Source organism: Homalodisca vitripennis, chromosome 3 (assembly GCF_021130785.1).
Source record: "Homalodisca vitripennis isolate AUS2020 chromosome 3, UT_GWSS_2.1, whole genome shotgun sequence".
NCBI classification, from domain to species: domain Eukaryota; kingdom Metazoa; phylum Arthropoda; class Insecta; order Hemiptera; family Cicadellidae; genus Homalodisca; species Homalodisca vitripennis.
In genome coordinates, this window is record NC_060209.1 from 71,847,360 (window position 1) to 71,863,959 (window position 16,600).

At 32.4% G+C, this 16,600-nt stretch overlaps 1 protein-coding gene across 3 annotated transcripts in view; it reads left to right on the forward strand.

Annotated features, from left to right (window-relative positions):
- Positions 1 to 16,600, forward strand: part of LOC124357054 — a 55,385-nt gene that overhangs the window by 8,917 nt on the left and 29,868 nt on the right. Inside the window, exon 2 of one of the 3 annotated variants that reach the window (XM_046808452.1) lies at positions 4,825 to 6,967. The exons of the other annotated variants lie outside the window; for them this stretch is intronic. Coding sequence (XP_046664408.1) covers positions 4,870 to 6,882 — 2,013 coding nt within the window. The 5' untranslated portion in view covers positions 4,825 to 4,869 and the 3' untranslated portion in view covers positions 6,883 to 6,967. Of the gene's footprint in view, positions 1 to 4,824; positions 6,968 to 16,600 lie in introns of those variants that run through there. 3 annotated transcript variants of the gene reach the window in all.

The window sequence follows — 16,600 nt, forward strand, 5'->3', positions numbered from 1 at the left end:
AGAATTTAATAAGTGGCCTGCACTCGTTATTTGATTGCTTTTATCGAATGGTTTGATTGTTTTTATCTGAGAAAGAATTCGATATTACAGTTTATTTAACTTAGCATATGATTTAAACTTATTAATTATAGTAATTTTAATGTAAACAATAAACAACAAGAGGTAACTAATATTTTGAGACTTTGAAAATGGCGATGAGTATGCACAAAATATGTGGGTTATTTCTCACAAGTGACGAGATTTGTTTAAGTGGCTTTAACATGTGGGTTTGGCTCCTGGTAACACATTTCCTGGGAGAATTCTTTCCTCCATTTCACAAAATCGGTTATTCATTGATATCAAGCTGGGCAAGTTATAAATATTGTAAGGTTTCATTTCATATCTGTCTAGGCCGTAGTTGGTTTTGTTGTTTTGTAATGTTAATGTTAAATTTACGTTATTAAAATTGTAGTGTACGAGATTCTTCTTGCTACGGTAATTTATTATAACTATTGTGTATGATTTTTACATATCGAAGTTGGATAATATATAGAATTGTTCAATAATAGCAAACAAATAAGGATTGTTGGCCGCTTATTGAAGTCTCCCCCTCCCCGAAATCCAAGCTCAGATTACGTAAGCGCTTGTAAAGATTATGTTTAAATTTGGTACTACTAGTAACATATTTACGATAATATAATCTATACCTACTTTTATCGTCTCATAATAACATTGCATAGTATAGTAATATTTCCATTGGTAATGCCTCATTGCTTACATGAAATCGTCTGGCCTGTTACTGGCTACCGACTGACCCAAAACCAAAAAATCGTTATGAAAACAAATCATTGATTACTGAAACAACAGTATCCCGGAAATAGGCTACCACCGAACCTGTTACTGACAGTAATACTGCACATCTGTAATGACAGTAAGTGGAGTAATTATGTACTTGTTTATTTGTGTCAGACAAAAATTTGTATCCTTCAAAATAGTAAAAAGTAAGTAAATGTATTACTGTTTTGTTTGTTTTATTTTATAAATACATATTTTAGATTGGTTTTTATTTACCATAACAGTACTACTTTTTATACTGTAATTTGAAGTACAACATAATTTGGTATAAGTAGTTGTAGTAAGGAATCTTTAATCATGAATATTGTTGATTCGATATTATCGATCACTCAAGCGTTGGGCCCTTATACTGCTTGTTATTTTAATTTGATATATTCTGAAAAAGCATTAACTATAGTAACAATTTATTATTCTTATTATGATTATCGTACAACAACGGACATCGTTCTCAACGGTCAGCTGATGTGAATGTAATACACGTTGTTGCGCCATCCATGTTGTGAAACTGTAAAGAAGTGCTGGGTTTTGTGTTTAGAATTACAAATCCAACAGTATTTGTGGGAAAATGTTTTTTTCAGTGTTGTTATTACTGTGGCTTAGCTTTCTTAGGTTATAATTTTAGTTGTTTATTATGGGTGAAAGCTTTTGAGACCGATCATGTGATTTTAGAGAGCTCGTTTTGGATCATCCTATTTCTAGTGATGATGAAGTTTATTCTGACATTAAGGTAAACCTGAAAGACTATGTAGCAGACGTGATATCATATTAAGTGTTCTCTCACAATTGTGTGAGTCGGACAGAGAAGTTGTTCTTCCACCTGGTGATGTCTTTGTGGCCCTGCTCATGATCTCGTGAAACTCCCCAACTCGATCTGATACTTATGTGCTGTATGTGAGTAAGATCTTGAAAATGAAAACCAATTTTTTTGCCCGGGATGTAATCGTGGAGTTTATCCCAGGTCCTACCATTTGCTCGAACACTATGCCAGACCTCTTTCACAGGGAGGCCGCAAATGCAGGGTTGAATTAAGTGACTCTTAGTGAAAGATGAAACTTTATAGTTTATATATTTTACATATGTAAATAAGGTAGGATTCAAATTTAGTATTTTATTTTATTTTTTTTTTAACTATCATACTTATATCTATCATAAATGCAGTCATAAGATTATGTTGACCCATGAAAGATATTATTTTAAATGCTCACGTCATACTATAAAGCTATATAACAAATAAGTTTTGAGGTAAAAGTTAGGATAACCAGGGTTTAAGATGTTATCACATTTTGCGAAATGAGCTGAGAAAATGTGACGTTGTTGTTAAAAGATTTCGCAAAATTGCGACGATAGTGAGAATAGCTATCAGCAAAAAGTACATCGCATTTTGAAAAGTTTACAGCAATAAAAAATTTTTTCAATGATACCATAAGATTATATACTTTGTCATCAAATTTAATTTCATATATGTAAAATATTAGTCACCGTACCACACCGCTGAAGGACGAATTTTCTGGTTGGAAAACACCTGCCTACTCTCGGATAAAAAAATGTAGATACCCGAGTTTGAATGATAACCACAAAGCAACTAATACAGCTAAATTTACAGGAATTACATTAAAATTTAGCTTGTTTAATTCTGTGTTCAGATGTATAAAGCAAATTATTTACAAATAATAACCTAGTGTTGTGTCTGTATGAATGAAAAAAGGTACCTGCTTTATTATTAAAGTGCAATTTAGAAAATTAATTATTCATTGTTAAACCTGCCATCGGAAGCCCTAAGCCCATATGAAAAAAGCTGATGGGAAATGGTCTAATATATTAAAGCAATATTTAATTTATTACGGTCTCCTCTTGCAGTTAAGGGCGCACATGGACCACGCACGATTGTCGCAAAACCGCCCTTGACAGTCTGATGGTTTGCACGTTCCAATGACAGGCACCAGCTGCGGTAAATTAACAAAATCTGTTTAATTAAAGTGATGTTAAAAACTGTAGTTTTAAATTGTTTTTAAACAAATAAATGACCTTTAAAAAGAAAAAAAATAATGACATGGCCAATGCAGAGTTCTTAATCTGACCCGGTTAAGAATAAAAGTTAAAATGTTTATTTAACAACTTTTAACTGTTTCATTAAAAAATTTGATACCCTAAGTAATTACTCTTGTACATACATTGTATAAAATTTTGGTCTTAAGGATTACAAGTTTTCCTGGTTATAAATGTTTAAAATTGCAGTTTAAACGAAAGAATAAACTTAAACTTAATGTTTGTAAACAATTTTCTTATATGTCTAGGCCCAGAAAAAAACAAGCTAAATATCTAGTTTGTCCAAGTTTATTAGTTCTTGTAACGTTCACTCAACTAGTTAGTTTGTGGTTAATGTTCAAAGTAGGTTATCTATACTTTTTGATGCGAGAATCAGTTTTCAACGAACGGCCACGCTTGTTGCAATGACAGCGGTGATGATCGCCGTGGCTGACACGTATATGAACATTGTACATTTTTAAACGTTGTCTTGGCGTCTGTAACTAGTAAGTACTGGAGATTTTTTGAGGTTGTGTTATAATCAGATTTTATTTTAAAATGATATATTTATTTTATTTTAGGCAAATATAGCATTGAATTGTTTTATATTGAGCATGCTAGGTTATCAATGACTAGCCTTTGTATCATTCTGGTTTAAATGATCGATTTACTTCTGTATTTACTCCTTTATCGGGTGTTTAAAATATAAAGGCTGAAATGGCTAGTTACCTTCCATTCTTTCAATTGATGTCAAAGCTGGAACTGGGTCAATAGGCCTAAATTCATTTCTTTGCACAATATCATTAGAACTTGAACAGTACACACCTTCACTTATGGAGTCACTCTTAGTTTCCATACTAAGATAATTTGTAATAAATACTTTGTCCCTTTATAATTTATAAAACAGTTTAACACATATCAAACTGAAGAAAATAAATATCTCACAATAGCAATTATGGAAGAGTAACAATGTAAGTGACTAAAGTTTCTGACTGCTTTATTGGTAATTTAGTATGATATAATAAAATTAAATATACAACAATTTAACTTGAACAAATTATAATCCTGTGGCTGTGGACCGAATCAAGAAATGTTATTTCACACTTAACTAATTTGAATGTTTGACACCCCTGACCTTTTCCTGAAAATTCAAAACGGGTAAGCAGACACCCCTGGTTACATCATCCCTGATCGGTGTGATGACCAATGTAGAAGTTTTTACACAGTCAAATTTTGTTGCCACACAGTAAAGTGTTTACAATAATTTAATTACTTGTTGTGTCGAGCTGTTAATCTTTCAATAACAGACCAACACTAACACTGAAAATTAAAAATGAATTCTTCTCTCTGTTTATGCAAGCAGAATTATAGTAGACTAAAAATTATCTCACAAAAAACTTGTAGCAACCATTGTCAACCTAAAATGTCGATGAGATATTTTTATTTAATGTTATTTATAATGCAATCACATTAGAAAAAGCATTGAAAGTTGAAATGTTTCCCAATTGATTGATATATGACAGAAATATTTCACGTTATGGATTGGCAACACTGCAAAGTTTTGAATATAAAGGAAGAAGCTGCTCACGCTTCTACAGTACTCACCCTAAGGGTTGTTTGCAAACATGTCTGTTTAGGTATGTAATTTAAAAAATGATAAATATAAAGTTTTGCAAGATTTTAACCTATATTAAGCTGGTTGTCATGGGAACAAAGCTACCCAGATAAATAAATTATTTAACACAACTAGATATTCATTGCAATTGTACCGACAGTACTCTTTAAGATAGTAACAATATTACGATTGCCTTCACATCTGTTTCTATTATTTTATGAACAACCTCTAGGATTGTCTGCCTTATAACAGATGTTTATAAATTATTGTGATTAAGTTAGAGTTGAAAAAAATTGTGTTTATATATGTATACAGGAATGTCCAAAATCTAGAAAACTGGTTTTTTGTAGGTTGCGCAACTACTGAGCAATTGAGACAGGACTGGAAGGTACATAATGAATACCAGTCCCAGTAGCATGTGCCCAGAATGTGGCAAACCTGTTGAAATTTTCAATGGTGATGTCAAATTTTCTGTGGAACTACACCGACAATCACACAAGTCATTAGAAACTATCTCACAAGATATGGCAGCTGCCCAACTGAAACCAAAAACCAGAAAAAAATATAAAGAAAACATATGTTCTGAATGTAATGAACATTTTGATATTTTGAATAATGATTTGACGTTATCCTATCAACTTCATGCCCAGAAGCATAAAACACATGTTGCTGGAAACTATTTAAAAAATGTAAAAGGAATGCATTTTGCTTCAGGTAGTAACAAAGTTTCTGATAGTGAGAATAGATTATCCAAAAAGATTAAAATCAAGATTGGATCATCAGAGAAAAATCAGGTTCCTCAGTCTGAGCGAATAAGTGTTTTGGATGCTCTTTTTGAAGTAATGCCTTCAGATTTGCAAGATCATAAAGGATTTATTAGTAACAGTGATATAAATGAAGTGTTTTGTATTGTGTGCAAAGTAAGAATCGGATCAATAGTTAAAGTAACTAAACACTTGAAAACCAGATTGCATGAAGATCAGATTATCAATTCTTTGAAAGAAAAATTACCAGAAAACTCATGTCAAGTTATGGAGTTCGTGACATTTCACCGATCCAAACTTAGCTGCAATTTCTGTAGATGTGAAATAACTATGAATCCTTGCAATCCTCATGAAACAATAGTGAATATTGTATCTCATAATGCAACAGAGAAACACCAAAGACAAATAGCTGCTAGTGGAACGTGTTCATCTGAAGCTCTAGTAACTGTAAACACATATGCACTAATGAATCCATTAATACATAAGAATAAAGATTTAATTGAATATACAGCAGTACATAAGTTTAAGTGTAACTTATGTAACAAAAATATAAATTATAATAAAAATGTATCTAAATTTATGGAAAGTTTTATTTGCCACTTTGAATCTGTTGGGCACAAAAAACTTGAGGCCATTTCTGCAGTTGAGTTATTTGGTAAGTTGCATATAGTTGATGAAACTCGACACAAATTTATTGCTTCAAAAGGGAGCATTCTTTGTATAATTTGTAACTGTTCTGTTGATGTAAACATTCAAAAATTATTTTTACACACAAAAGAAAAGGCAAAGAATGCATTGAAAAATTCTATTGAAAGTCTGTCCAAGATGAGTTCAGTCATGGAAGTAGCTCTAAATAACTCTCATATGAGATGCACTGACTTAACAGGAAACTCTGCAAAAACCTGTATCGACTTCTGTCCATCACATCCAGTTGAAATTCAACCAGGAGTTGCTACAAATAATAGGATTATTAAAACTTTACTTACACCTTTACCTGATTATTTAAAAAGGATCAATATAGATTGTTTGATTGAAAATGATCAAGGTGAGATAATGTGTTTAGATTGTAGCTGTGCAATACCATCAAACTTAGACAATATCGAAAGTCATCTCTTGAGCAAAAATCACATGAAAAGATCGAAAAAAAATGAAAGTTCTCAAACCCAAAACTACAACTTAAATTTAGATGGGGGTGTTTCAAAAACACTAAAGGACAATGCTTCATTGATCAAACATTCATTTAAGTACTTTTTTAAGTTTAACGACAAGTATAAGTGTAATATTTGTGATGGCATTATTGATCAAACAAGTGATGAAAATTCACTTAGAATGAATATATTGAGACATATTTCAGGAAAGAAGCATTTGGAAAAATACCAGCAAGAACTTGTATACAAACTTTTTTACTCAGATGAGATTGTTGGAGTAAATAGATCTGTTCTGAAAATAAATAATACACGGATTGTTTGCACCTTATGTGATTATGTTATAACAAGCTCAACTAATGAAGACACTCTTAAAACATCTATAATATCACACTTAACAGGGTGTGAACACAAAAATAAGAAAGTACATGTCCATAAGGGAGACAGTCCAGGTAGTATACAAAACCAAAAACAAGAACACAGATGTAAGAATGACTGACATTAATGGAGGAATGACTATAAAACTAACTAATTACCTTGGCATAGTAATTGGCTCCAGTCAATCTTGGAAACCACATATGGACCAGCTATGAAAAAAAACTCTGTTCAGAAATCTTTCTCATGTGTAGATTCAAACAAGTTTGTACTCCAAAGGCAACAAGAACTGCCTATTTTTCTTTTCTTGAGTCTCATGTAAGATATGGCATAGCTTCTTGGGGAGAAGCAACTTTCACAAATTTAGAAAGAGTCGTCATTCAACAAAAAAGAGGTTTTAGGTGTCTTGGTTACCAAGATAGATGAAGATTCATTGAACTTAAATTCTGACTGTTGTGGTATGACTGTGTTCTTTATATACAAGAAGTTATCCTTCACACAGTCTCTACTTTACATTCAAGATACCAAGACATTCACCATCATAATACAAGACATGTCTCAAACTTAGTCCTATTACAACATTTGAAGAAGTGAATTACTTATGAATAGACCTTATTGCTCAGTGGATGAATTTTTGAAAGTGACACTGAAAGAAGATACTATTTTTTACTATTAACTACTAATGTAACAATCTCTAAGATTATCTAAGTAAAATAAATGTCAATTGTCTAAATTTTACAATTCAAATTAATAAATTCAAGAATTCCAGCTTAGCTCAAGAACAAAATGACTAGTTATATTACTACCTGATATAAGGAAATGAGATGGTGTACATTTATTTCACAGATAGATGAAAAACCTGTTTTGAAGGCATGTTAATTTGTTTTAGGTTAGAACCTAACAGTGTGCTCTACAGAGAGATGAAACAGACTTAAAAGTCATGATTGTTATACAATAGTTAGTTCTTAATTATTAACTCCCTACAGACAGTTACAATATGCTTTAACAGAAGAATTAAATGTATTTGATTATGAAGTAGTGTTAGTTACACAACAGTTTGTTGTTCACTATTAACTCTAAGACTGATACAATATGTTTTACAGAAGGATGAAATGTATTCAGTTATGAAGTACATAATGTTTGTTACACAAATATTATTAAGGAGCTAATTGTTAAGAAACTAATGTGAAATTACCTACCTAAAATTCTTAAAGTAGTTTTTTACTGACTCAATTATTTTGTGAGAGCGTTGCAGTATGAATAAATGATTATTATGTACATAGTTTAATTCATTAAAATACTAGGTTGGCAACTGTGAAATAATAATAATTTGTATTTTAAAATGTTGGAAGAAAATGTGTATACAGGTTTTTTTAAATTGTTCATCATACCATAGGATGGCTACATAAAAAGTTATGTAACATGTATCTAGCGACTTAAAAACCTATATAGATAGCATAATCATAAAAACAAATAGGAGTAAGTTGACTATGCAATTTAAAATCTGAACATCAGTATATGAGAATGAGATAGCTCTTTATTCATAATCTTTGACATTACAAATAGTGTCAGATTTAGAATTAGTAAGTGGCTCTATAATTTGAAGTAGTCTAAAGGAGAAAGAGATAGTGTTTAAATGGTCCTCTGCAGTTATTCTTCTAGCGAGTAGAAAGGATGATTCCAAGGCCACTTTTGCAGTACAGTTTTCAGAGGTTTTCCAGTCTTGAGTCGCATCTCTGGTGGGAGGTGGTTGTGAATTTTCCTTCCCTTGTACGATGGTTTTCTTTTGTAGTATCTTTTGAAGTTTTGTTGCCAATGTTCCATTCCACACAAGTCCGTACCTCAGGTGAACTTGAAACAGAGAGAAGTATGTGGTTTTGGCTGTTTTAGTGCTGTTCAGTGATTTGATTTGCTTGATGATGTACAAATCTGTGTTGAGTTATTTTGAAAGATAGTCAAGGTATGGGGTTCAGATAATTTTTTTATCCATTATTATACCTAGGAACACAGCTTGCATTTCCATTTCCAGGTCATGGGTCATTGGTACATCACCTGCTCGCTGGCTACTTTTCGACATGTTTATGACAAGGTTATTTCCATTACAATATTCATAAGCTGTGTTGAGAGCAACGCAAGATGTTACTGCCAATCTATTCGCTAACCTTTCTTGCAGCATGAGAGTGGTATCATCTGCATATATGAGAGTTGTGCACAGGTCTCTAAGGCACCAGGGCATGTAATTTATAAACAGGGTAAACAGAACTGGACCCAGAACTGATCCCTGTGGTATGCCTCGCTGTTCTGTGTGAAGGTGGTACTGAAGTTCTAAACTATTGCAATTCCTTTAGTGGTGTGTTTTGAGTTCCACCAGTTGTTTCCTGCCCTCCAGATAGCTTCGGAACCATTTCATTGCTGTATCATTCACACCTAATCACTGTTTTGCACTCTGTAACAACTGGACAGACTAGAACTGGAGACCATCACAACTACAACACAAGAAATAGACACCACTTTGCTCTTGAAACACACCACCTAAGTTTATATGAGAGGAAACCATCATACAAAGGAGCAATCTATTTCAACATTCTACCAGACTCACTGAAGAAAACACCTGAAGAACTCACTCAAAAGTTGGTTTCTCCAGCAACCCTTCTACACTATTCAAGAGTTCATAAACTGGAAATCAATTGCATCATGAACTAATATTTTAAATTTTATGTTCTGTATGTCCTTTATTGTATTGACAAAAATTCTAAACTCAACGTTTATGAATAAAGAATATTGTAAAAAAAAAAAAAAAAAATTGTAGTTTTTTAACTATTTGTTCGTGGCTAAGGCAGTCAAATGCCTTGTTTGGGTCGAGTAAGATGGCTGTAGTCAGATTGCCCTTTTCTAAGCTGTCCGTTATAGTTTCCATCAATGCAATCATCGCTGTAGTGGTTGATTTACCCTTTGTGAAGCTATACTGGTTTTCTGTAAACAGGTTGTTTTGGGTACAATGATTTAAAAGCCTTTTTAGCACTATATTTTCACACACTTAAAATGATTGAGATAAGCGAAATAGGCCTGTAATTGCCAACTTTAGTGATGTCTTCTTTCTTGAATTTTGGATAGACTATGGACACCTTCAGCGAATGATTCCTTCCCTAAATGAATTATTGAATATGGCTTTAAGAGATGTGGTCAGTTTATCTGCCCAGAACCTTATTGTTTTGGATGATATTTCCACAGTACCGGCTGAGGTTTTGGGTTTTAAACTGGAAATTGTAGCCCTCACTTCATTTATGTCGGTGTCAGGGGTAGTGCTTTGGTTTGTTTGTGGGTGCAAATTTGTTATGCTGAGTTTCTTACATTCACTGTTAGGAATTTGCTGTAGTGTATCTTCGGCTATGTCCACAAAATGTGTTAAGGTGATTGGCTACTTCTTGCAAGTTGCTTGTTACATTGTCATTTATGTTCAGTGTGAGTTCTTTGGATTTAGCCATTTTATTTCTTGCATTGTTTATTATCTCCCATGCAGCTTTGGACTTGTTTTCATCTTCATTTATATTGTGAGATGTTTGCTGCCTAATCATTTTTTGCCATTGGTCATAGGCCTTTTTATTTTGGGCTACTTCCACTTTGTTAATGTGGTTGCCAGTCAGTTCATATTGTTCTTGTGCTGTTAGATAAGATGTTCTAAGTCTATAGACTTCCTCATCTGCTAAATGCCTTGGCTTTGTTTTAGCTCGGGGTCGTCTGTTCTTCCATGGACAAGCTGAATTCAAAGCTAGCTGGAGGGTGTTGTTAATTAGACTGTGCGCTTTGTTTGTAGTTGGAGCTTTTAACAGTTCTTCCAATGACTCATTTGAGAGCAACAGTTTTAAGTCTCTGAGATTTTCTGATTTTAGACTTTGATTCATGTTGTTTGACCTTGGATCTTCTATTTGAGCTTGGGCTGTGCATGGTTGGACTGTGTGGTCTGACAGTTGTGCATTAGTGATTCTGCATGTGATTAATTTTTCCTCACTAATTGTGCAGGCAGAGTCAACTGATGATCGTGTGTTGTGGGTTATTCTTGTGGGTGGCAAGTCAAGTCTTAAGCACATTGTGGGATGCTAAAACTTCGTTGAGTTTTGTTGTATTTCTACTGGGATTTAAGGTGTCTAGATTGATGTATCCCATAAGAATAAATGGTAAATTTTTAATTTTGTTTCTTTCAATTGTTTGTGAAAGTTTATCAAGAGTCTCTTCAAGGTTTGTATTTGTTGTAAATTCCCATAATATTGAGTCTGATCTGGTTGGTAGTTATTTTATGAGCCCCATTACACAGGAAAGCTTTTCACAGTATTGGTTTATGTCGGTAGACTATGAATATTGATCCAGCCTTTCTTCCACATAAATCTCTACCTCTCTATGATGTTCCCTACTGAAGTGTGCTTTCAGGTTGTATTCCGGAATCAATTGTACATCCTCAATTTTGTCTGGTTTTAGTGCATGTTCAGTTATGATTATTACGTTAGGTTTAGGATCTAGTATTTCCAGTAAGTGTAAAAGTCTATTTGTTTTATTGGTAATTCCCTGAATATTCTGGTGGATATTATTATACTGCTTATATCTGTTGTCTGGCTTTGTGGATGGATTCTTGTGTGGTGAGTTGTTTTCTTTAGTTTTTTGTGACCTATTTAAAAAAAAAGGCAGTTACAATACCTTCAATTTGGGGTAGACCATGGATTTTTCTTCTTTGACTACCAGGTTCTGTGCAGGTTGGTTGATGGATGCGTTTTGAGGTATCTGCTTTAAGGAGTTCTCTGTTAACTTTGTTTGCTCTTCTCTTGAGTTAAACTTCTTTAGTTCTTTTCCCAACCGTGCTCTGTTTTTAGTCCTATGGAGAGAACACTGAAGATATTCTTTGTAGGTTGTTTTAGTTTACTCCCACCTTTTTACCTTTTGAGGAGTCAGATGGGACAGTCTTTGAGTAGACTGTGTGTCATGTGTAAGCTCTAGTAGAAGTGCTACCTTTGTTTTATTGTCTTTCCCTTCGAGTTGTTCTTGTAGTGCTTTTATACAGGTCTCCATTTGTTCTTGGCGGGTCTTCAGCTGAGCTAGTTCCACTAGGAAAGGCATGGAGTGGTTGTAAGGAGGTGACTGTGTACTGTGAATTGTTTTTGGTTGAAAAAAGGACAGTTTTTATGCAGTGTTTGAGTAATTCACCATGTTTCCTATTTTCACTGGACTTCATATTGTTAAATAAAATCAGTTTTAATGAGTGTAGAAATGTACATAATATTAAATAAAGAGTTTAAAAATAACAGTTTTTTAGGTAAGCTTTGGCTGGACTGGTTGCTCCTGATAAGATGATCCTGTTGCTCCTGGTTGCTCCTGTTACAGAGTTTAAAACTTATATATCTCTTAAGATCTTGATGTAAATAAATGAAGTCTTGGTTCAAATAGTAACCAAGAACCGTTTCAACTGGATATGCCGTACTTAGTCAGGTGCTGAGGCTGCACTGTCGGCTGGGTTACTGCTCCCATCTGTTACATGCTCTGTGCTGTTTGGAAGCTTATGACGTGTATCTGGGAGCTATGAGGTGGCTGTGATGTAGCAAATTTTTAGAAACTTTGAATTATTATTCAGATAAAGATTATGAAGCTATTTGGTATTGTTAGGCTTTAGTTATATTCTTGAGTATTGCAAAGTGAATGTTTTTAAGTGATTTCGGCCTTAGTTTGCTTGAAATGACACTTTATAGCCTTGACTTGATGGGTTCTTAAGTAATAGTTTTTGTTGGATGAAGATTTTGAATCTTCTCTCCAAGTTAGTATTTTATAATTATATGTATATATATATATATATATATATATATATATATATATGAATGAAAACATAACTCAGCTGTGGATTCACAAATAAATTAGATCAAAATTTAATTTTAACCGGCCGGAACCAACTCTTTTTGACCACAGTAACTTTTTAGTGCTACGATATATTTTCTTCATTGGGACAAAAAAAACAAATTCAAAGTATGGCACTTGAAATATCTTAAACTGGAGGTAGATAACAAGTGCTGGTGGTTGACATTTGTTGATCAAATTAGTTTTTCAAGATTTATATGTATATGTTTTTAACATACAGCAAAATGTAAAAAGAACCAATCAAAATTTTATTTTACTTTAGATTTTCTTAACCTTGATACTGAAATAATATGTATATGTTTACTTCTGTATGAAAAATATCATATGGATTCATCATATTACATCATAAATGCTTTCACTAAGAAGACTACACCATTCGATTCTGAGAATTGCGAATTTAAGAAAGACTGGAACATTTTCTCAGAACACTTTAGAATTTGGAAAAATAATGATAATATTTATATTTTACAATACGATTTTAACTTAAATTAAACAGCTGTTTAAACTTTCTTTGGTATTTCAGCTAAAGTTTGGAAAAGAGGCTGAAACATTTTTTAACATTTTAATTTTATATAATATCAAGTACTTAAGTAGTGGAATGCAGCTATCATAGACAAAGTTACCCTATAACTTTTATTCCAGGTTGTACTAATGAAGAATTAAAACATCTAATGCATTGGAAAAACTTAGTTTAAAGTTGTTTTAATGTTATTAAAACGATGTTATAAAATCCACTTTAATTAACAAAGTTGTGAATCTTTGCACTTGGCTAATCAAAAGAAGTTGGATTTCTTGACATTATGATATGGCATTTTACAGTGGCTTAAAGAAAAAAAAAAACAGTAGCAGTCGTGGGACTGCCGATAGAAGTGAAAACGGAACTATTAAGTTGAGAGTAATTAACAATACGTTATAGTAGCAGTACATCTGTAATTGTAAATGTGACGCGTTTTTAATTTTCCAATTTTAAAATCCACGAAAAAATATTATCAAATAACTAGAAATCTATTTTACCACGCTAGTAAGATAAATCTTATACCGTAATAATACTCATTTCATGATGAAGAGGTTAAATATTAAAAACATAATTAAAATGAATAATGCTAAATTTTAAATACAAATATTCGTACAAATATTAAAAATGTTTAAAAATATATTGGTTGTTTTCATTATTCATTTATCTGTATAAAAATATTAATATGTTTCATACTCACTTTTGAACTTCCCACGTGGTCAATTTAACTTTACTTACGGATAAAGTATATAATTGCAATAACAATTAAACCCACAATATTTTTAAAACTAATAAATTAGTTAAATTAACTTGGTTCTTTCGTAAAGGTATTTTTATTGCACAATAAACTAATTTATTGAGTTAATACGGTATCAGTGAGCCAATGCGCCAACTACAGTTCCGGCAGAAACGTTCACTCATCACTTCATACGCTACTACAGGCTAAACTAAACTTCCAATAAAAAAATGATAAATTACAAAAAAAATATTCATCTATTTTCACACAACTTTCTCGCTGACAAATTTTGTCTGACCAAAAAATAAAAAAAATCCACGCTTACTACTTTTTTCTTGTCATTGTAAACGCTATGTAAAATGTAAACAATAATCAAAATTATTTCGAAATTTTTTTAATATTTAAAAATGTAACCAATAGATTGCCAATATTAAGAGCTTTAATTTGACGCATCTTACAGAATTGTACGACATTGGCTTCACTTTTAAATCGCGAGAGGAAGCCGTAAAGGTCACTGATTTTCGCAGTCTGTTTTCATACTCCGCCGGGACAGTTTTAACACAGCGAGACTGACTTTTTCATGCAGGTTAGTAGTCCGCGGCCAAGTCTACGGTTAAAAAACACAGCGAGACTGACTTTTTCATGCAGGTTAGTATCATTAGCATGTCGGTGACGCGAACCGAGGATTTTACCCTCTACCAAAACGCTCAACGCGCCTAAAGAAGTTTTCACTTCAAAAATTTGGAATGAACTCTTAACATTCCTCAAAGAGCCTGTATAATACTAAACCTGTGTGCTATAAAATCCTTTTGAAATGTTGCATAAACTTAGCAAGGACTTTCACCTAATATCAGGAGTAGATCTTTTTTTACTGTAATAAGCTTCTCAGTCCTAAATATATATGTATATTTTATTCATTGATACAATAATCCAAACTACACTATGGCACAGGAAATATTTTTTAGTCCGAAAATAGATTGCACGAGCTTTAAGTAGAACCTTTTAGACTAAAGTAGGTTTTTGAGACCTACATAAGTATAAATTATCTTGATCAGGACAATAAGACAAACTCAAATTTGAGACCATACACTGGAAATGAATTTAAACGGCCTGAAATAAACGCCTTTTGATAGAACTAGGCTTCTTCAGCCTTACTTTTTTTACGTATATTTTATTTATCTAGACAATATGGTAAACTATATAATAGTACTGGAAATATTTTAGACTAAAAGAAGATTGCAACAGTCAGAAGCAGATCTATTTTGCCCAAAGTAGGTGTCTGAGATCTACATCCTAACTAATATTGTAAATGCGAAAAGTGAGTTTGTTTGTATGCTTAAACTATCATGCGTAAACTATTCAAACGATTTTACTAAAGTTTTACATGGACATTATATAGGTCCCTGGTTAACATATAGGCCTATTCTTACTTAAAAAATTCCTCTGGGATATGCTCCACAGGTCTCTATAAAGTTGTGAAAAATCTCATCTTGGTCTCTAAAGTTGTATTACAACAAACAAATATTATTGAGAGAGCCTGTTAAATGTAATAAACTGTTTTGTGTAAACATAGTTTTATGGCAGTAAAACCATATTTGTAATTAATTTAATGACTATTTGGAATTTTTAACATTTATAATTTTGTAAGAATAGAGTAAACTTGTTAGTAACAAAACTCTTTATATCAACTTTTTCTGCAATCGCTGTTTAGCATAGAGCAAGAAAATATCCAGATAATAAAATTCAAAATTGTAATAAAAATATACTTTTAACTGTAAATTTGTGAAAATGTTAAGTACTAGTGTTTGATCTGTTTTGTAATGTAGATATGAAAGACAAAGTTAATATCTAACTTTTACTATAAACTTAGTCTGTTTTAACCTCATCTTAGTTGTCTTTTGACAGAAGTAGGCTTACCTGTCCTCAGTCATGTACTAAGAACATTTTTTTTTCTCTGCCAATTTTACCCAGACTGGGCCCGCCACACAATATATTTGATTTTGAAGGGACGAGACAGGTAGCTCAGTGTAATAACTGTAACTTGGTACTGAATCTAACTATTACTACCCAATGAATAAGATGTTAATGGGATTACAAGGAGTAAGGGGTACAGAACAGTGTGACAGGGGTGCTGTGGCGGGACAGGCAAGGCCCAGCAGAATATCTTTTCTGGGCTGAGTACGGCTGTCCTGTGTATGTATATTTTTTTTTACTATTGAACTTTTATAATGTAATCTAATAAATGTAAATATAACTAAATTAACAATTTTGTAAGATCAGTTTTCAATTGGCAGTGTTATTGAAAATAACTATTTATTAGGTATTAAAGTTTCGATAGTTACTTTCAGTGTTGGCTTGTAATTACAGTAACAGCTGATTTAAATCACAGCTGTTCAAATACAGTCAAATTATGGGCCACTTAGCATGTGTAATACAAAACCTTCCATAAAATAGTTATTTCTTAACCGATTTTTACAAATGAAGTATGGTTGGAAAGAAAAACTTTTTGTGGCATACAATTTTGATACAAACAGTGATTTATTATATATTTCTTAAAACAAAAATTAAATGGCCACCATTTAAAAAACTAAAAACTGATTTAAAAATTTTTCCCTGATTCAAAACAATACCTTTTGAAATGGACCCATTTACTAAGTCTTTTAATAATGGAGATACAATTCTCCAATATCTTTTCCA